Consider the following 14979-nt stretch of genomic DNA (forward strand, 5'->3'; position numbering starts at 1 on the left):
GGCCAGTGAGACGCTCCCCTTCAGCTGCAGACTGGGCTGCTGACTCTCTAACCAAGTCAGCTGCTCGACTGGACGTCACCTCACAGCTGGCCTCCGCTGGGGGCTGAGCTACCTGGCCAGCTTCTGCCAGGTGAAGGGCCAGCAGTGAGGCCGCAGATGTTGTACTTCCTGTCTGTCTGATCGTGTGTGGAAAGACTGCCGCTTGGACCTGGGTGCTTTAAAGGGTCTCTTTTATTCCATGATTCGGCTCTGGCCACGGAAGACTCACGCCAACGTTCATCACATCAGTGTTTCAATATAGACACACACAAGGCTGAGCTTTGTCATTGACATTGTACTGTGTATGTAAATAGTTCAACACACAATACAATAATATATATATATATGTGAATTCAAATCAAATAACCAATTTAGTTCTTGAGCTGTGAAAAGCTGGACGTGGATTTCCCTCATCCAACATACGTATGTGAGTGAAAACATGGTTCACTGACGTGTCTTCTCTCAGGACACAAGGGTTTGCTCCGCACGGCCTGCCTCTCTGGTGTTGTGCAGCTCTCCGTGGGTCCTCTCTGGTGTGCAGCGAAGGAAAGTTCTGCTCCCTCTGCTGGCAGCTGGCGGCTGCACGTGACTGCTCCCCGGCAGCAGTGTGCACAAGGAGGTCGAGGACATTGTCAGTGTAGGTTTCAGATGGAGCTTCAGGATGCAAGTGAGACAAAAGTGAAATGAGATCATCAGCCTCAGAGATGTGTAGAGAGGAGCAGCGCCGGGGGTCAGGGGTCAAAACGTCCACGCTGATGGACAGATCACTGGCAGTGGAAGATGGGCTGCACGTACTCCGGAGGGAAGTAGCCCACGTGTCCGTGGCAGCGGCCCTTCCAGCGCAGCGTGTCGGAGCAGTCGATCAGTTCGATGACATCACCGCGCAGGAAGCGCAGCTGGGAGGGATGGTGAGGGGCAAAGTCAAAGAGGGCGTGGGCGTGATTCGGTCGCTGTGGATGAAAAGAGAGGGAGAGAGAAGGCAAAGGTCATCAGAGGTCAAGCACTGAATAGGCTTCTCCACGCCTGTTAATCAGCTGCCCAGGTGCACTTTGCATTTCTACTTTGCTGAAGTTCATCCAGAGACTTCAGACAATTACAAGTCTGTTTGTCTCCAACTATCCTCTGCAAATACTTGCGTTACATATTAGCCGCCGTGTCACGCTTCCTGATGAAACATCTGCCTGGCAAAGTGGCGACTGAAGCCTTGGTTGGAGACAGAAGCAACACACTGGCTGACACTTCAGTTTGCTTCCCTCTGCTGGGATGAAGGAAGAGAAGGATCAAAAGAGTGTTGCTGGAGGGAGTTCAGTCACGTGCTGGCTGGGCGACAGTTTGACCAACGACCTGATGCTAACAGAACAGATGATGTTTGGAGTGGACAATAGATAGCCAAAACAGCTGGGAGGACCAACTTTGACCAGCACGCCAGCTGCAGCGCCTGGTGAGATGTGCAGAGGAAGGTGTGATAACACCTGGCTCCACACTGAGTCTCAAGCAGATGAGCTCACAGTGGCCCAATGTGCCAAAGGAACGATTGTTTCTGGGGACCTTCTTCTCAGCCATTTTCAGCTCACCTCCACCATGTCTCCGTCTCTGAAACGGTTGCGGCTGATGCAAGTCACGCGGTTGCATCTGTGCCTCTGCAGTCAGTCTCACAGGAAGTGGAAAAGAAGAGTCGACTGCCTTCACTCTCTCTGATCAACACTGAGCCCGTTCTGTCTCAGCATCTGAGCAGCACCACAAAAGCTCTGTTCTTTCTTCAACTCAGATCTCAGCAACAAGGCTATTTAAAGACGAGCTCAGCCATCCACCTCCTCCGACTGAGCGGAGTGAACCTGGCAGTGAGCTGGAGCAGTGGGAAGGTCTGCTGCAGTTGGTTCACTCCAGAGGCCAAACAGGATCAGCATCAGGTGAAGACACAGAATAAATGGCTGGGATCAAGATGACCAAGCCTTTTAAAGCCGTAAAGTATGGCGCTTTATGGCGGCGTAATCCCGTCTAGACCGTCTGAAGGTCGGCTGTGCCTGGGTGTGTTTGTGCCATTATTTGGGCTGTTGAGGCTCGTGAAGTGAAAACCTGCCGCAGGTGTTCAGACTGTATTTCTCTGGAGCATAAGGCCAGGCGTCAGTTCTGGTTTGGACCAGCGGCGACCTGGCTCGCTGCTGCTTGCCCAGGCTTGTGCTATTTTCATTGGCATTATTTTATGTATTCTCTATTGAATTCAGCTTGAAACTCCAGTTCAAGAACCCCCAGGTGCTTTGTTATCAGTTTATTGACGCAGCTAGTGCCAACACTTTCCAGCCACCAGCCCTTCGGTGCCTCCACTCTTAACTCACTGAAAAGACCTTTGCATTCACTGAATTTCTGCTTTGAAACAGGGAACTAATCTTCACTGCGCGTTCGCTTCATTTTGTTTGCAGTAGGAAGTAGCAAAAAAGCACGAGCGGTTGAAGTGGTTCTTTCATTTCCTGTGCTGTTATTCTTTGATAAGGAGCAACTGTGTGGCGTGTTTATAAGCTGATCATAAAGGAGGGGATTTTGGAGCACACGTGTGTGTGTGAGGCATCAGTGGAGCTGCGTTTGTCTCAGCTTGGCCCAGACACTCACACTTCTATGGATTCACAGCGGCTGACTCAGTGCTCCATCAATATTGAAGCTGCAGGCAGAGCGTTTACCGCTGCACAAGTGACTAGTGTTTGCTCAAACTTTCCATGAAACTGTTATGTCTGCTCTGCTGCGCTGGCTCTCAGTTGGCAAGAAGCGTCAGGAGTCGTGAGGCTGAAAGAACTGCATGGCGCTGCTGTTCTCAGCCTGAGTCCTGGGGTGCAGAGGAGCTCGTGCTGTTGCGGGACACCGACAACACAGACCTGAACCCGTGACTACAGCAGTTTCTGGAGAATGACAGCACTGTACGACAAGCTTGCTTCAGGAAAACTGCGTGGAGAAAGCTTTGAACTTCCCCAGGGAACACCTGGATTGCATCATCTGATCGACATGAACAGAACCTGACTGACGAGATGATCTCAAATGACGCTCAGCGATCTGTGGCTGGTGTTGCAGGACATTCTCCAGCCAGAGTGATGCTGGAGGACAACAGTTCTGTAGAAGGAACGGCCAGGCCTCTCCTTCCCATTGTTCATGTTGAGGAATAAATGATCTTGGACATGCTCCGTCAGCTTTTCATCCGAGCCACTAGAGTCCAGTTCATGACTCTTGCTGATGCTGTCAACACTGCCTGTTGTGTGGCTTTTCACCAGCTGCTCTGTGCCTGGCCTAGGATGCCAGCTCGGCCCTCAGCTGTGCACTGCGTCTGATTCTTCATGGGAGGTGAAGAGTCGACTGGATGGGCTGCTGTTTCAAATCAGCTGGGCAGTCTTTGAAACAAGTCAGATCTTTCTGCTTTTGAATCAGGTGCACAAGATGAAAGTGAAAGATGAGATCAGACACTGTGGTGTCAGCGTGGTCACAGTGCCGAGGAATGCTAATGATGAAGCTGAGCTCTTCATAAAAGACGCCTGTCAGACCGTCTCCTCACAAGCCTCAGCTCCAGAACGTATTTAGGTCATTCTGTTTTTCATCCCCCCCCGAGACAAGTGTTGTTATTTTCTGTTTAACTTCCACCAAAATAGCCTGCAGCTCAATTCTGAAGCCTGTCTCACTTCATTTGGATGTGTGTTCGCCAGGGGCTCAGTACATACGTGGCGCTGCTGCAGGAGAAACCTGTTGGTGTGAGGCAGATGCCTCCACCGATCTGAGGAACTGTGAAGGGTCAGGACCTCAGCTGGCTTCAGATGGTCGGGTGAGCGTATTGTGACGTGGCAAACACAAATCTGAATGAACGTGAGCAATTAGGATCAAAGGCCGTTGATGAAGTCTGAAGCAACTGAAGACTGACAGCAGCCTGCGCCGTGGCTTGTTGCGGCGTGCAAAGTCTCCCTTCCTGCCTGAAATTCATCGGACATTTCTGACTGCACAGAACCACAGCCTCTGACTGCTCAAGCCAAAAGTCACCTGAGTTTTTTGTAGTCCAGGTGGCGGTCGCCGGACCGTTGCTGTGTGACAGCCAGCGAAGATGTGGTTTTTATTGCCAACCACTCCCTGAATTCCTGCGCTGTCGCGATCAAAGTGTGTTCACAGTTTTCTGGCAGGTGAGGACTTGCTGCTGCTTATTTGAATAGATGTCACGTGATGTTTATGAGTCTAATGATGAATCACCCGCCGTGGTTTCACAGCTCAACTGACTCGATCAACACCTCTGCTCGCTGAGAGAGGCGCCCAGCCTGGAACGTTGCCTTCCGTCCAAGAGCAGAGCTCATGTGGTCCAGTGAGTGGCCTGCGGGGGCACTGCTCCGTCCTGGAGCATGATGTGATGAGTGCTAGCAGGCCACCAGTGTTGGTGAGACGCAGGCGTTCGCTGCTGTCAACTGTGCTGTGGATCAAATGGAAGCATCTCACTGCAGCGCCCCCCTGGGCCGCACCTTCCCAGCTCCTGCCGCTCACCAGTGTGTCTGTATGACGCGTGAACCAAGCTGTGACCCGAGTGATGCTTTGCTTCAATCCAGGCACTGAAGGTGACGACATGAAGTCACTGACACCAAGTGTCTGCGACGTGGAGTCAAGGCTCTCTCAGGTTCAGCCTCCCTGTGGCTCTTCTGCTTCAACTGATCACTGCGAGTGGCGCTTCCAAGTATTGGCTGCGTTTCATGGAGGAAAAGGGGGTGTGGCTTGAAGAGGGTGTGAAAGGCAACACCAGCCGCCGCCAGGCTAGCTGATGTCAGCGGCTGTGTGCTGGGGCCGAGCCACCATTGTGTGGTAGCAATGAAGTTTGTCCTGGTCCAGTGACACGAATGTTTGAAAACAGAGGCAGAAGAAAGGATCGGCCTGCTCACCCTGGCAAAGTGTTCCGGGTCCCTTAGATAGACGTTCCTCTCCTTGGCGATGCTGTTGCTATGGTAGAACTCCACCAGCTCATTCAGCGAGGAGAAGAGTTCGTCCCACACGTAGTACTGAGCGCTGCGGTCCTGCAGGACTTTGAAGTGCTGGACATGGTCTCCATAACTGCACGGAAGGAAGCAGAGACATTCAAGTGACGGAGATGCAAAACTGGAGGCCAGTAAAAGCGTGAGCCTGCTGTCATGGATGTCCCCACCCACTGGCTCACAAGCCTCTGGCTGCGTCCTGAGAGGATTGGGCCAGTCACTGAGGTAATGATGGGTGTGTGGAGTTCCACAGGATTTTCAGGCCCAGCTACCATTGTGATGATGTGCAAAGGGGACCAGAGGCAGAAGAGAAAACCCACCTGCAGCGCTTCATCTGCGCTCAGCACCTCCAGCATTATTCCAAAATCACAATGCCAGAACTTGATCTGGGAAGTGATTATTGTGTTGCTGTCACGTGTTCAAAGTGAAAAGAACCAACGATCCATCTGTATGTGACCTGTCATATCGATAAGTGATTTTATGAAGTTCAGTGCTGCAGTAGGAAGTTGTTCCATTGTGAAAGTGTGAGGACTCCTGTCCTCAGCAGGCGCACCTGCCTCCTTCCTGCTCGCCACTGGTTGCTAAGTAACTTGTCAGTTTATCTTTAGAAATCTGGACATCGTGCCATGATCACGTGGTTATGTAACGTGCAGCGGAAGTCACTGCAACACCCCCATGTTTCTAAACACATCGCAGCGTAGGCGTGTGTGACGCACGTCTTAATGGTCCTTAAACTTTCATTGAAGAAAATGGGAGAGACGTTGTGAGCGATGGGCTGATATTGGACAAGTTTGACCAACAAACCGTGGGATTTGATCTGCTCTCAATAACTCTCAAGCAAACTAGAACCAAAAACCCACCGTCGACCCGACGTCTTCATGTTCCTGTGGAACAAGACCTTCTCACTGGCATCTTGCCTTGATACAGAGAGATGCCCTTGCTGCCATCCTGCACTTAGCCACTGTGGGTGGAGCCTTTGTTCCTCACGACCTCATAGCTGTGTTGTTACCGGTGACAAATGAAGGGGAAGAACATGGAGCTCATGGACTTCAGGTGTCGTGTGTTTCATTTGCAGTGACCCAGGATGCTTCAGGCTCAGGGAACAGGAGACTGCCCTACGGCGCCATGCGGCTGTGCTCATTCATTCTGCATGGCTGCCAGTTAAAGTGACATTAAGGAGAAGCCACCATCGTCCCATGCTGTTATTTCAAGTGACCCTCCCTCCGTCTCAACTCGCCATCAGCGATTGAAATGCACACACTTTTCATTCCGAATGAGAGGCGGAGTCTCTTGAAATCCTCTTTATAATTAAATGTGATTTCATTATAAAAGTTGCCTTCAGGTTTTTCTTCATTTTCCAGGTTCTATTTTGGGAGCAAACCCCTCTACTCTCCCCATTTCCCTTCGCTAGCTCTCGGTTTGGGCTGTTACAAACTGGATGAAATCCACGTCCATACACTGTTGAAGTGAGTGTTTTCAGTCACAGCAGACACAACTGGCCGCAACAGTTGCACCGGAGCATTTCATTTGGTTACCATACAACAAACAGCCATTACATCTTGTTAAAGGAGATTTCTTCAAGCAGATGGTGTGGCAGCAGGGAGTGATTCCGCGACAGACTTGAGTCATAGATGAGCATCAGCATCACGGTGATAAGTTTGAGTGAAAGGTGGAGAGGAACCCAGCCTCTAAATGGCACCCGTAGGGCAGACTCAGCTGTTGGTCTTGTGGTCAGGGACTTGAAAGAGGAGCTTGACAAGACACCAGCTGTGATGGTGAGGTGCCACTGCAGCGGCCAGACAGTTTTCCTGCCGAAGCGGTTCTGTTTGTGTAAACCGCTCTCATCAGAAAACAACCCAGTGGATTGCATGTTTTGTTTTGTTTTCTAAGACTGAATAGAAAAGCATAAAAGGTTTTCTTCCATTTGTTTTGACTTCAGTGTCCTCACCTGAGCCACTTCTGTCTAGTCCTACCTCACCGTGCCAGTCTTCTGCCACTCCTCCTCCACATGCCAACACTAGCTCTTGTTTATGCTGCACCCAAGTGGCAGCTAATGGCTTGAGAGACGTGTGGGTTCTTTCTGTTCTCTAGTACACAACTACATAAACTTTATATACATTCCAGTAAATGGACAGACCTCTGACCAGCAAGGGGTGCTATGACGATGCAGCCTGAATCTGAAACACTTCCATCACTATCATTACAATAATGCTGAAGGGCACATGTGGCCCGCAGACCAGCAGTTGGACAAGCCTGCCTCAGTTTCTCAGCCTGTGATTAGGATGATGATGATGAGGCAGGTGATTCGTGGTATTGATTTATCAGTATCTCAGTCCAAGAAGAAGAAGCTTGTGATCAAGTCCAGATTCTTTACACGGAACCATCTAGATCACGGATCTCAGCCGCAGTGGGCGCAGGTTTTTGTTACGACACATCAAGCACACACAGTTTAACCGATCTCTTTACTTGAACGGCTTCAGCTTCAACTCTAAGTCAGGAACAGATTTAAAGATGATAGCCTGGAGGGAAGGTTTGGAACTTGGAAGGAACTTGCTGCTGAAGTGAGTTCCAGCACCGGCTTGTGAGAACAGCTCCTCCTCTGGTCGCCCCTCCCTCCAGCAGGACATTGCTCAGGAAACACTGAATTCATAACAAGTGCAGTGTGCCTGGGCACCAGAGCCAAGCGGAAACCCTGCCCTCACGCTGTGGTGGGAGTGTTGAGAGTCAGCTGGATCTGGTGTTTCAGATGCTGAAACCCAAACCCTGGCTGTGTGTGAGCACGTGTGAGTGAAGTCAGGACTCAGCTGAATGTCAGGGTAGGTTGGGATTGACTGAGCAGTCCTCGCCATGCCTCTTTCTCTCTCTCTCTTTCTCTCTCAACACACACTGGCTCTCTCTCTCACCCGCTGTAATTAAGGCCCACAGTGATCGAAAGATTAGCAGAACAAGTCTGTGGAAGATGCACAGCGTCTGCTGAGGAGGCAAAGTGAAAGTGACGAAACTTTCCATCTCTGCCAGCACAACAGGAAAATAACGGTGAAGGTCAGGGTGCATGAGACTCCCCTGCTCAGAGGTGTCACTTCCTGTTGTGCTTGTCCCGCCCTCACACTGCCACTGCTACTACAGTACTCCTGAATGTACTCTCTTGATCAGAGCTAACTCAAGCCCCTCAGGATCAGGTGGCGCTGCTTGAGTTGGTTCATGTAGAAATACTGACTGAGCTCTCCACCGTGGAACTGAAGCAACACTCTAAGGGAGGCAGGATTCTTTGTTCCTGACTCCACTTGACTGGGTGGACAGGAACCCAGAGCTGCAGCGCCAATGCCTCATGGTGGACACTGAAGACAAGCGCTGCTGTGGCGTGTCTTCCGTGGAGCCAGAGCCCAAGCCTTGTCTCTGAGCTCCACTGATCACACTTCCCCTTCTCGACTCCACAGAAGATGATTTTCCTCCTTGAAGAAGAGAATATATTTTCTTCGACAGTGTGTCGTTCTGTGTAGTGTATCCCCAAATAGGGAACCAGGCTTTTGAGCTTCTGAACCAAATCTGTCTATTTCATTTTGATGTTCATTTTTCATGTTATCCGTGGTTCACTTTCTGCTGCTGTTGTCTTGGTTTCCGTGTCCTGAAGGTGTGCTCCTGCTGCTGACTAAATACATGACAAACATGCCTCCACTCAGCACGGCTGCTGGGTAGGAGCATCACCGTTGATAACTCATGTCTTCAGATCAAGTTGTGTGGTTTTTGTTTTTTCCCCCAATTGTCTGCCTCTTAACAGTTGCAATGAATCAGGTTAATCGATGGCGCGCCTTCAGCATCTTCCTCTGCTCGTGCAGTGACGGTCAGGTGACTGTGTGCAGCAGCTCTGCCAGTGTCAGATCCAAGTGCTTGGTGCGTCACATGAAGCAATGACATTTTACATCCTAAAGGCCAGTTCCACCATGACATCATGCGACTCACTAATCTCTCCATTTTCCAGCATCTGGGGGGAGCAGGGGAGACGAGCGTGTGATGATTCCTGGTCTCTCCTGCACCACCAATGAGCCTGGAGCTGATCCAACATCAGCCTGTGACTCTGTGACTCGTATTCCAAAGCCGTAAGTCAATAAACAGACTCAGTTCTGAGCGGCCAGACAGGTGAAGGTTCGACCTTGAAACATCGTCTGGCTTGGTCCTCCACCCCCCGCTGAGTTTGAAGACTGAAATAGAAAAGCTAAATAATGCATCATTCTCCATCTGCAACATTCTGACCCCTGGTGTCCATTTTTATCAGGAGTCACTGCTGGCTTCCTTCCTGTCTCCTGTCCTCTCCTTCTTCAAGTGTCTGTCTCCTTCACTCTTCTCAAATGTGGTGGGATCCCTGAAGTGTGGCGTTACATTTGGATTCTGAGCCACCAGGGTTTGCTGCAGGTGAGTAACGGAGTTTTGGTTCATAACTCTGGGGTGGAGGGTTGGTGTCACTCAACCAGGGTCTTGATGAAAGTGAGAGCTTCTCCAGGTGATGCGTGGTTGGTCCAAGACGGACGTGTCGCTGAGCTGGGCCGCCAGCGAGCGACTGGTTCATGAATGTGCTCACACATCACTTCAACACAGATGGGACTTCATTTTCTTAAAGCTTGTTCCCACATGCTGAAGCCACAGAAGCAGAGCGCTCTTCCTATCAGTAGGTACCAGAATCAGTGTGTGTCCGTACCTGTCTCAGAGTTTCTGTTACTGTGACTCAGGCGAGAGTCATGAGGGCAGCTGTGACTCCAGTGGAGTCTCAGTGGTCCGGCTTGGTTACGCCTTACTGGGCTGCTTCCCAGCTCCTCTCTAGAGTTCCTCATGTCCATGCTCACCATGAACCTCATTGGATGTCTTCCTCTCAAGCAGTGGGTCCTCCCTAACATCGTCTCCATACCTGCATCAGAAATATTGCCCTCACCTCTATCCACTGAAACAGTTGGCACAAATGGTGTCAAGAGTAGGATCTGATCCAAGTCTGAACCAGTGAAAGTCCCAAACCCAGACTGGACCGACTGCACGGTTCTGACAGCGAGCGATGAGGTGTGGAAGAATTGGCTCCGCCCCCCCAACCCTTCGCAGCGTTGGCCATAATGTTCCCTGCTGCTGCTGCTCTCTCTGGGCCGCCTGACAAGCGCCTCCTAGATCTGTAGCAGCAGGCTCAGCTGTGAGACAACAAATGGTCCACATCAGCAGCTCCAGATGTCCCAGCGTGCCAGACAAGATTAGTTCACAGTGGCCCAGAGGGGAGCAGAATCTCCCCGTCACCCCATGTGCCCCCACTCTTGCTTGCTTGTCAGATCCCGAGCCACATCACCACAGAGCGCGTTGCAGACGCTTCAGTGAACAAGCGCTGTAGAGGTAACCCCAGCTTCATCCGCGCAAGCAAAGACCAGCGTGGTGTGGTCCCACCTACCTGACAGACATGGAGAACTCTCCCGGAGCGCTCTCGCTCTCTCTGACCAGAAAGGCCCCGCACTCCCGGTGCCGCAGCCGACTCTCTGCCACGCCACGTGCTATCCGACCGGCAAACCACCTGAGGGGAAGAGGAACACTCTTAAAACTCAAGCTTGATGATGACTTCTGTGATGCTTCTTGTCCCGCTGGGACTTGAAGGCAGTGAACGTGACAGACCGCGGTGCAGGTGGCCATTGAAGTCTTCATGATGTGACATAAAAACAAATGCATCAGTAAAATTAGCTCATTTCTGAAGTTATTTTTAAACCTGCTGCCGACGAGTGAGGAGCGGCGGAGCTGAGGTCACGATGGTGGAGACTGCTCTGCAATGTTGTCATGAGTTTCTTCCCTTCACATGTGTGCAGGCGTGTCTGAAAAAACACGTCTCAGGACTCATCAGCATCACCTGACTGTGATTGAGCTCAACATTCCTTTATCTTTTCTTCTCTCGCTCACGATTGTTCATGCCTTCACCTGGAGAGTGACTCAAGCAGGAAGTCAGCAGAGTGGAAGGCGCTGAGCTTTCTGACATGTGCATGAGTGCGCTGCATCACTGCTCACTAACCATGCAGCGCTTGTCTAACTGCTCTGCTGTCAGTGTTTGTCCCTGCACATCCCCTCTGCAGTCGGAACATCTGATGGAGAAACATGGTGTACCGGCCGCCTCACTGTACACACACACACACACACACACGTGCGCAGCTGTACATGTGGCATTACGTAAGCCCGAGTACGAGCGTCCCTTTGGGTAAGTTGCCGTATGCTGCGGTGCAGATGTCCGAGCCGAGGAAGCAAATGCCCAGAGCGGCGTGCAGACTGGAAAGGACCAGCGCTGTATGTGTGAAGTGCATTATTAATGAACTAGTAGGGGAGCCGAATCCACCACCACATCTTCAAACGGCTACAGATTTGATCTTCCGCTCCGGGCAGGACGGACGAGTCACGCTCGCCAAGATGCTGGGCCAAAATTGGGTCACTAAATGATTATGGTGGATGACATCATCAGGCAGCGTTTAACCACCATGGAGTCGGCCAGCGTTATGACATGGGCTCCGGCGTGTGTTGGCCAGTGCGAGGTGGCAGGTCACGGACGTGCCTGAAGGTTTCTGCTGGAGTGTGTGCTCAGTCTCTCAGCGGGTGCACTTACGCGTGCGGCCGTAGGCTGATGTAGTTTTTGGGCACGAATCCTTTTCTGTTGTGGAGCTCAGCTGTGTACCAGTTGGGATCATCCTCCATGTTGGTGATCTGGATGAGAGGGAGCACACACACACACACACATGCAGGTGAGATACAGTGCAGCCCGTCAGCCATCCATCCCTCTGCTGCCTCCTCTCTTCACCGGTTCCACCACAGATGCACTCCATGGTGTACGAGCCATAACCGTGGGATCAAGTGGCATTTGAACATACATTTATCAGAAGCCAACCCGTTACCATGACAGCCCTGATGTTTACTCAGGAAAATGCGGAATTAGACGGAGACTTATTCACCCTCAAGCCAAGTGCTTGACTCCCTCTTATGTCCAGTTCTTGAACTTTCTCTTTTGTGTGCACCAGAAGGTTAGAACGACTCGAGCTGATCCACACAGGGTGCAGGTTTTGGTCCGACCAAACAAGCGGCAGCTGATTCACAGTCTCTGACACCTCATTGGTTGTGCTCTTGCTGGCTTTAAACAGAAGTGTAGAATGTCGTGTGACTTTTGTTGGGACTTGAACTGCTGTATGTTGAGTTAGCTCGCTGCTAACCCCAGAGCCGTCCACAGGAGGATCTGCATGATGCTCGGCCCTTCAGTGGCAGGAAGTAGCCTCTCTCTGAAGGGAAAAGCTCCAGTCCCTTGTCAACCATCCATCAAAACTTGCCCTCTCTGCCTCCACTGAGTTCATTTCATGCTCCAACTACTTTAATGCTGGCGCTGCTTTCTGCAGCGTGATTTACAACTGCCGGCTTCATTATTCACTCACAGACACGAACCCTTTCCCCCCTCCATCAGATGTTCAATTTCAATTCCTCTTTCCATGACCCGCAGGAGGGTTGAAAAAGTCCAGTTTCTGTTTCACCAGAGGTCAGATCAGGATGAGAGTGGACCTGTTAACCAAGCTGCTGAAGTCCATCTCTCCTGGATACCTTGTGATCTGAACATCTGATCCTGATAAACATCCATGACCAAATGAGCGTCTCTGGTTTAACAGCAACTGACTCATCTGTTTCTCATCGATTTACACGACTGGAGCCTTGTGTTGAAGGAGAAGGAGAACAGCAGCAGGTGGATGTGTTCAACAGAAAGTTTGAGAACCTCTCATCAATTATTGATCATTGACTCGTGAACAATGTCATCATAGAAGTTTCCAGTTTGCCATAATGACAGAGGCTGCATACGAGTGATGGGACGTATGTCAGCCAGAAGAAGCAGCCCATGGCCGGTGGTGGAGGAAACTGAGTCTGAACCAGGAGACACGAGTGAGGGTCCGTCGCACGGGTAACCGCACACCACCTCTCTGGGCAGACTCCAGCAGGATGAACACCAGCATTGCTGTGGACAAGTGTTTCAAACCAGACCAAACTAGAGAAGGTCTCCGGGAGCGCACACTTGCCTCCCATCCAGTGGGGATCCATGGCGTCACATGGTACTTGAAGACACCACCAAAATAGTTTGAAAAGTTCTCAGGTCTAGATTCGAGGTCCAGGGTTACTGAGGGTTTCCTCTTGTGGCATTCTATTTTTCTATTTCATGAACTTGAATGTTTCGTCTGATTGAGTAAAAAAACGACTCAGCGAAACGGAAGCAGTCCGTTGGTTCCGCTGTTTCACTTATCACAGAATTTGACTGACTGTTCTGAGGAAGTTCCCCTGGCTGCCTCTCTCTCTATATACACCTCTTCCTTCTAAAGATTTGTGTGGCTGGTGACCCTGGACGTTTCACACCAACAACACAAGGGAACAACAGGGTTCCTGCTACACGTGAACCATGGCGGTGCAACGAGCCGCCACGCCGCCATCTAAGGATGAAATCTCACGGCATCAGACAAAGGGGAAGCATGGAAACAAAGGGACTGCACGTCTCACATCATGGAGCTGGACACGATTACGGGGTTTTCGGGCCATAGAAACCTTGTAACAACTGAAGTCTGTCGCTACCGTCGCTACCGTCGTGCATGATATGAAGCGGTGGACCGCATGAGATCGGCTGCAGGTTTAATTCTCATCACCAGTAAATGTCAACTTTCCCGTCTGCTTCAGCGTTTCTCTGTCATGTCTTCATTGGCTGCGTCCCCTGCCCTGGCCTTGTTTAGCCCCAGCTCTTCTCTGGTGGCTCAGTCAGAAGTCTCAACATAGTCAACGCTCCTGAGGACTGTGGAGTCATGAGTTTCTCAGGAGGAGGGCTTTTCTGGCCCAGATTAACCCAGGCATTGCGCTCAGCCACCAAACTTGAGAGTTGTAAAGAAGCTTTCCTCTCTAATTCGGAGGTTTAAGCGGCCGACTGCTGATGAGCGACACATTTTCCTCCACCACGTCCAGCTGTGACTCAGTCACACTTGCAAACAAGAAAAGATTTCAGAGTGACTTTTACCTTGAGCATGTCTCCCTTGTTGAAGCTGAGTTCATCGCCCTCAGTGGCCCGGAAGGTATAAAGTGCCACAGCCTCCATGCTGGAGCCCCTCGGCACACACTCTCACACACACACGCACATACACCACACTCTGAGAGGACCTCTCTTACTGCTGCGCAGCCATGAGACCCAGGGATGAGTGGAGTAGCGAAGCCAGTGCTGAGGAATGAAGAATCAGAGCGCTGGAGAGAGGATCCACTGAGGATGAGAGTCAAAGCACAAGATGAGTCAGAGCGAGGGGAGAAACAGGACTGGCTGCTGCTCGGCAACAAACTACCATCGGTTACATTCTGAGTGAGCAAGAGGAGGAGAGAGAGACGGCAGTGGCAAGAGAGGGGGCGGCACTTCCTGTCTATATATTTGTCTCTCGCTCTGTGTGAGTGTGGTTTTGGTGGGAGCTTCATGTATGTCAGTTGTCTGTCAGGGTGTGAGAGAGGGAGGAGCTGCTTGACTCCTGAAACCATCTGGGACACTAACCTGCCTGTCAACAGCGCAGAGTTCAGGTCACCCTTCGCTCCTCCACCTCCTCCCCCGCTCTCACCGGCATCACTCGCTAAGTTGCTGTGGACTCCCACCATGACGGCAGTCACACCACAGCAGGTGTTGTTTGTGTCAAAACCTTGAGATTCTTTACGTCCTCTTTAATCATCATCAAATGTTTCCTTCATGTCTCTGCATCTCCACCAAAGATCTTGTCACTTCCCTGTCAGCTTTGCAGTGGCCTGATCCAGCCTGGGCTTGCGTGAGGAGAAGGATCTCGGTGTGGCCAGAGGCAGAGCAGCTGGAGGAGAGCACCAGCGCTGCTCAGGACCCAGTGCAATGTGCCAGTCCTGATGAGGGTTTAGGGATTAAACGACCCAGGCCACGGCCACGCTGTCGGCACTCAAGTGCATC

At 51.2% G+C, this 14979-nt stretch overlaps 1 protein-coding gene across 1 annotated transcript; it reads right to left on the reverse strand.

The window, feature by feature from the left end:
• Positions 1 to 181: 181 nt before the first annotated feature.
• On the reverse strand, positions 182 to 14362 carry grapa (GRB2 related adaptor protein a). Its single transcript, XM_053852731.1, has 5 exons — positions 14047 to 14362; positions 11626 to 11723; positions 10438 to 10557; positions 4929 to 5097; positions 182 to 989 (listed from the first exon to the last, which is right to left on the reverse strand). The coding sequence occupies exons 1-5, from the start codon at positions 14122 to 14124 to the stop codon at positions 804 to 806; spliced, it is 651 nt and encodes a 216-aa protein (XP_053708706.1). The 5' UTR covers positions 14125 to 14362; the 3' UTR covers positions 182 to 803.
• Positions 14363 to 14979: the final 617 nt, after the last annotated feature.

Source organism: Synchiropus splendidus, chromosome 19, assembly GCF_027744825.2.
Source record: "Synchiropus splendidus isolate RoL2022-P1 chromosome 19, RoL_Sspl_1.0, whole genome shotgun sequence".
NCBI classification, from domain to species: Eukaryota; Metazoa; Chordata; class Actinopteri; order Syngnathiformes; family Callionymidae; genus Synchiropus; species Synchiropus splendidus.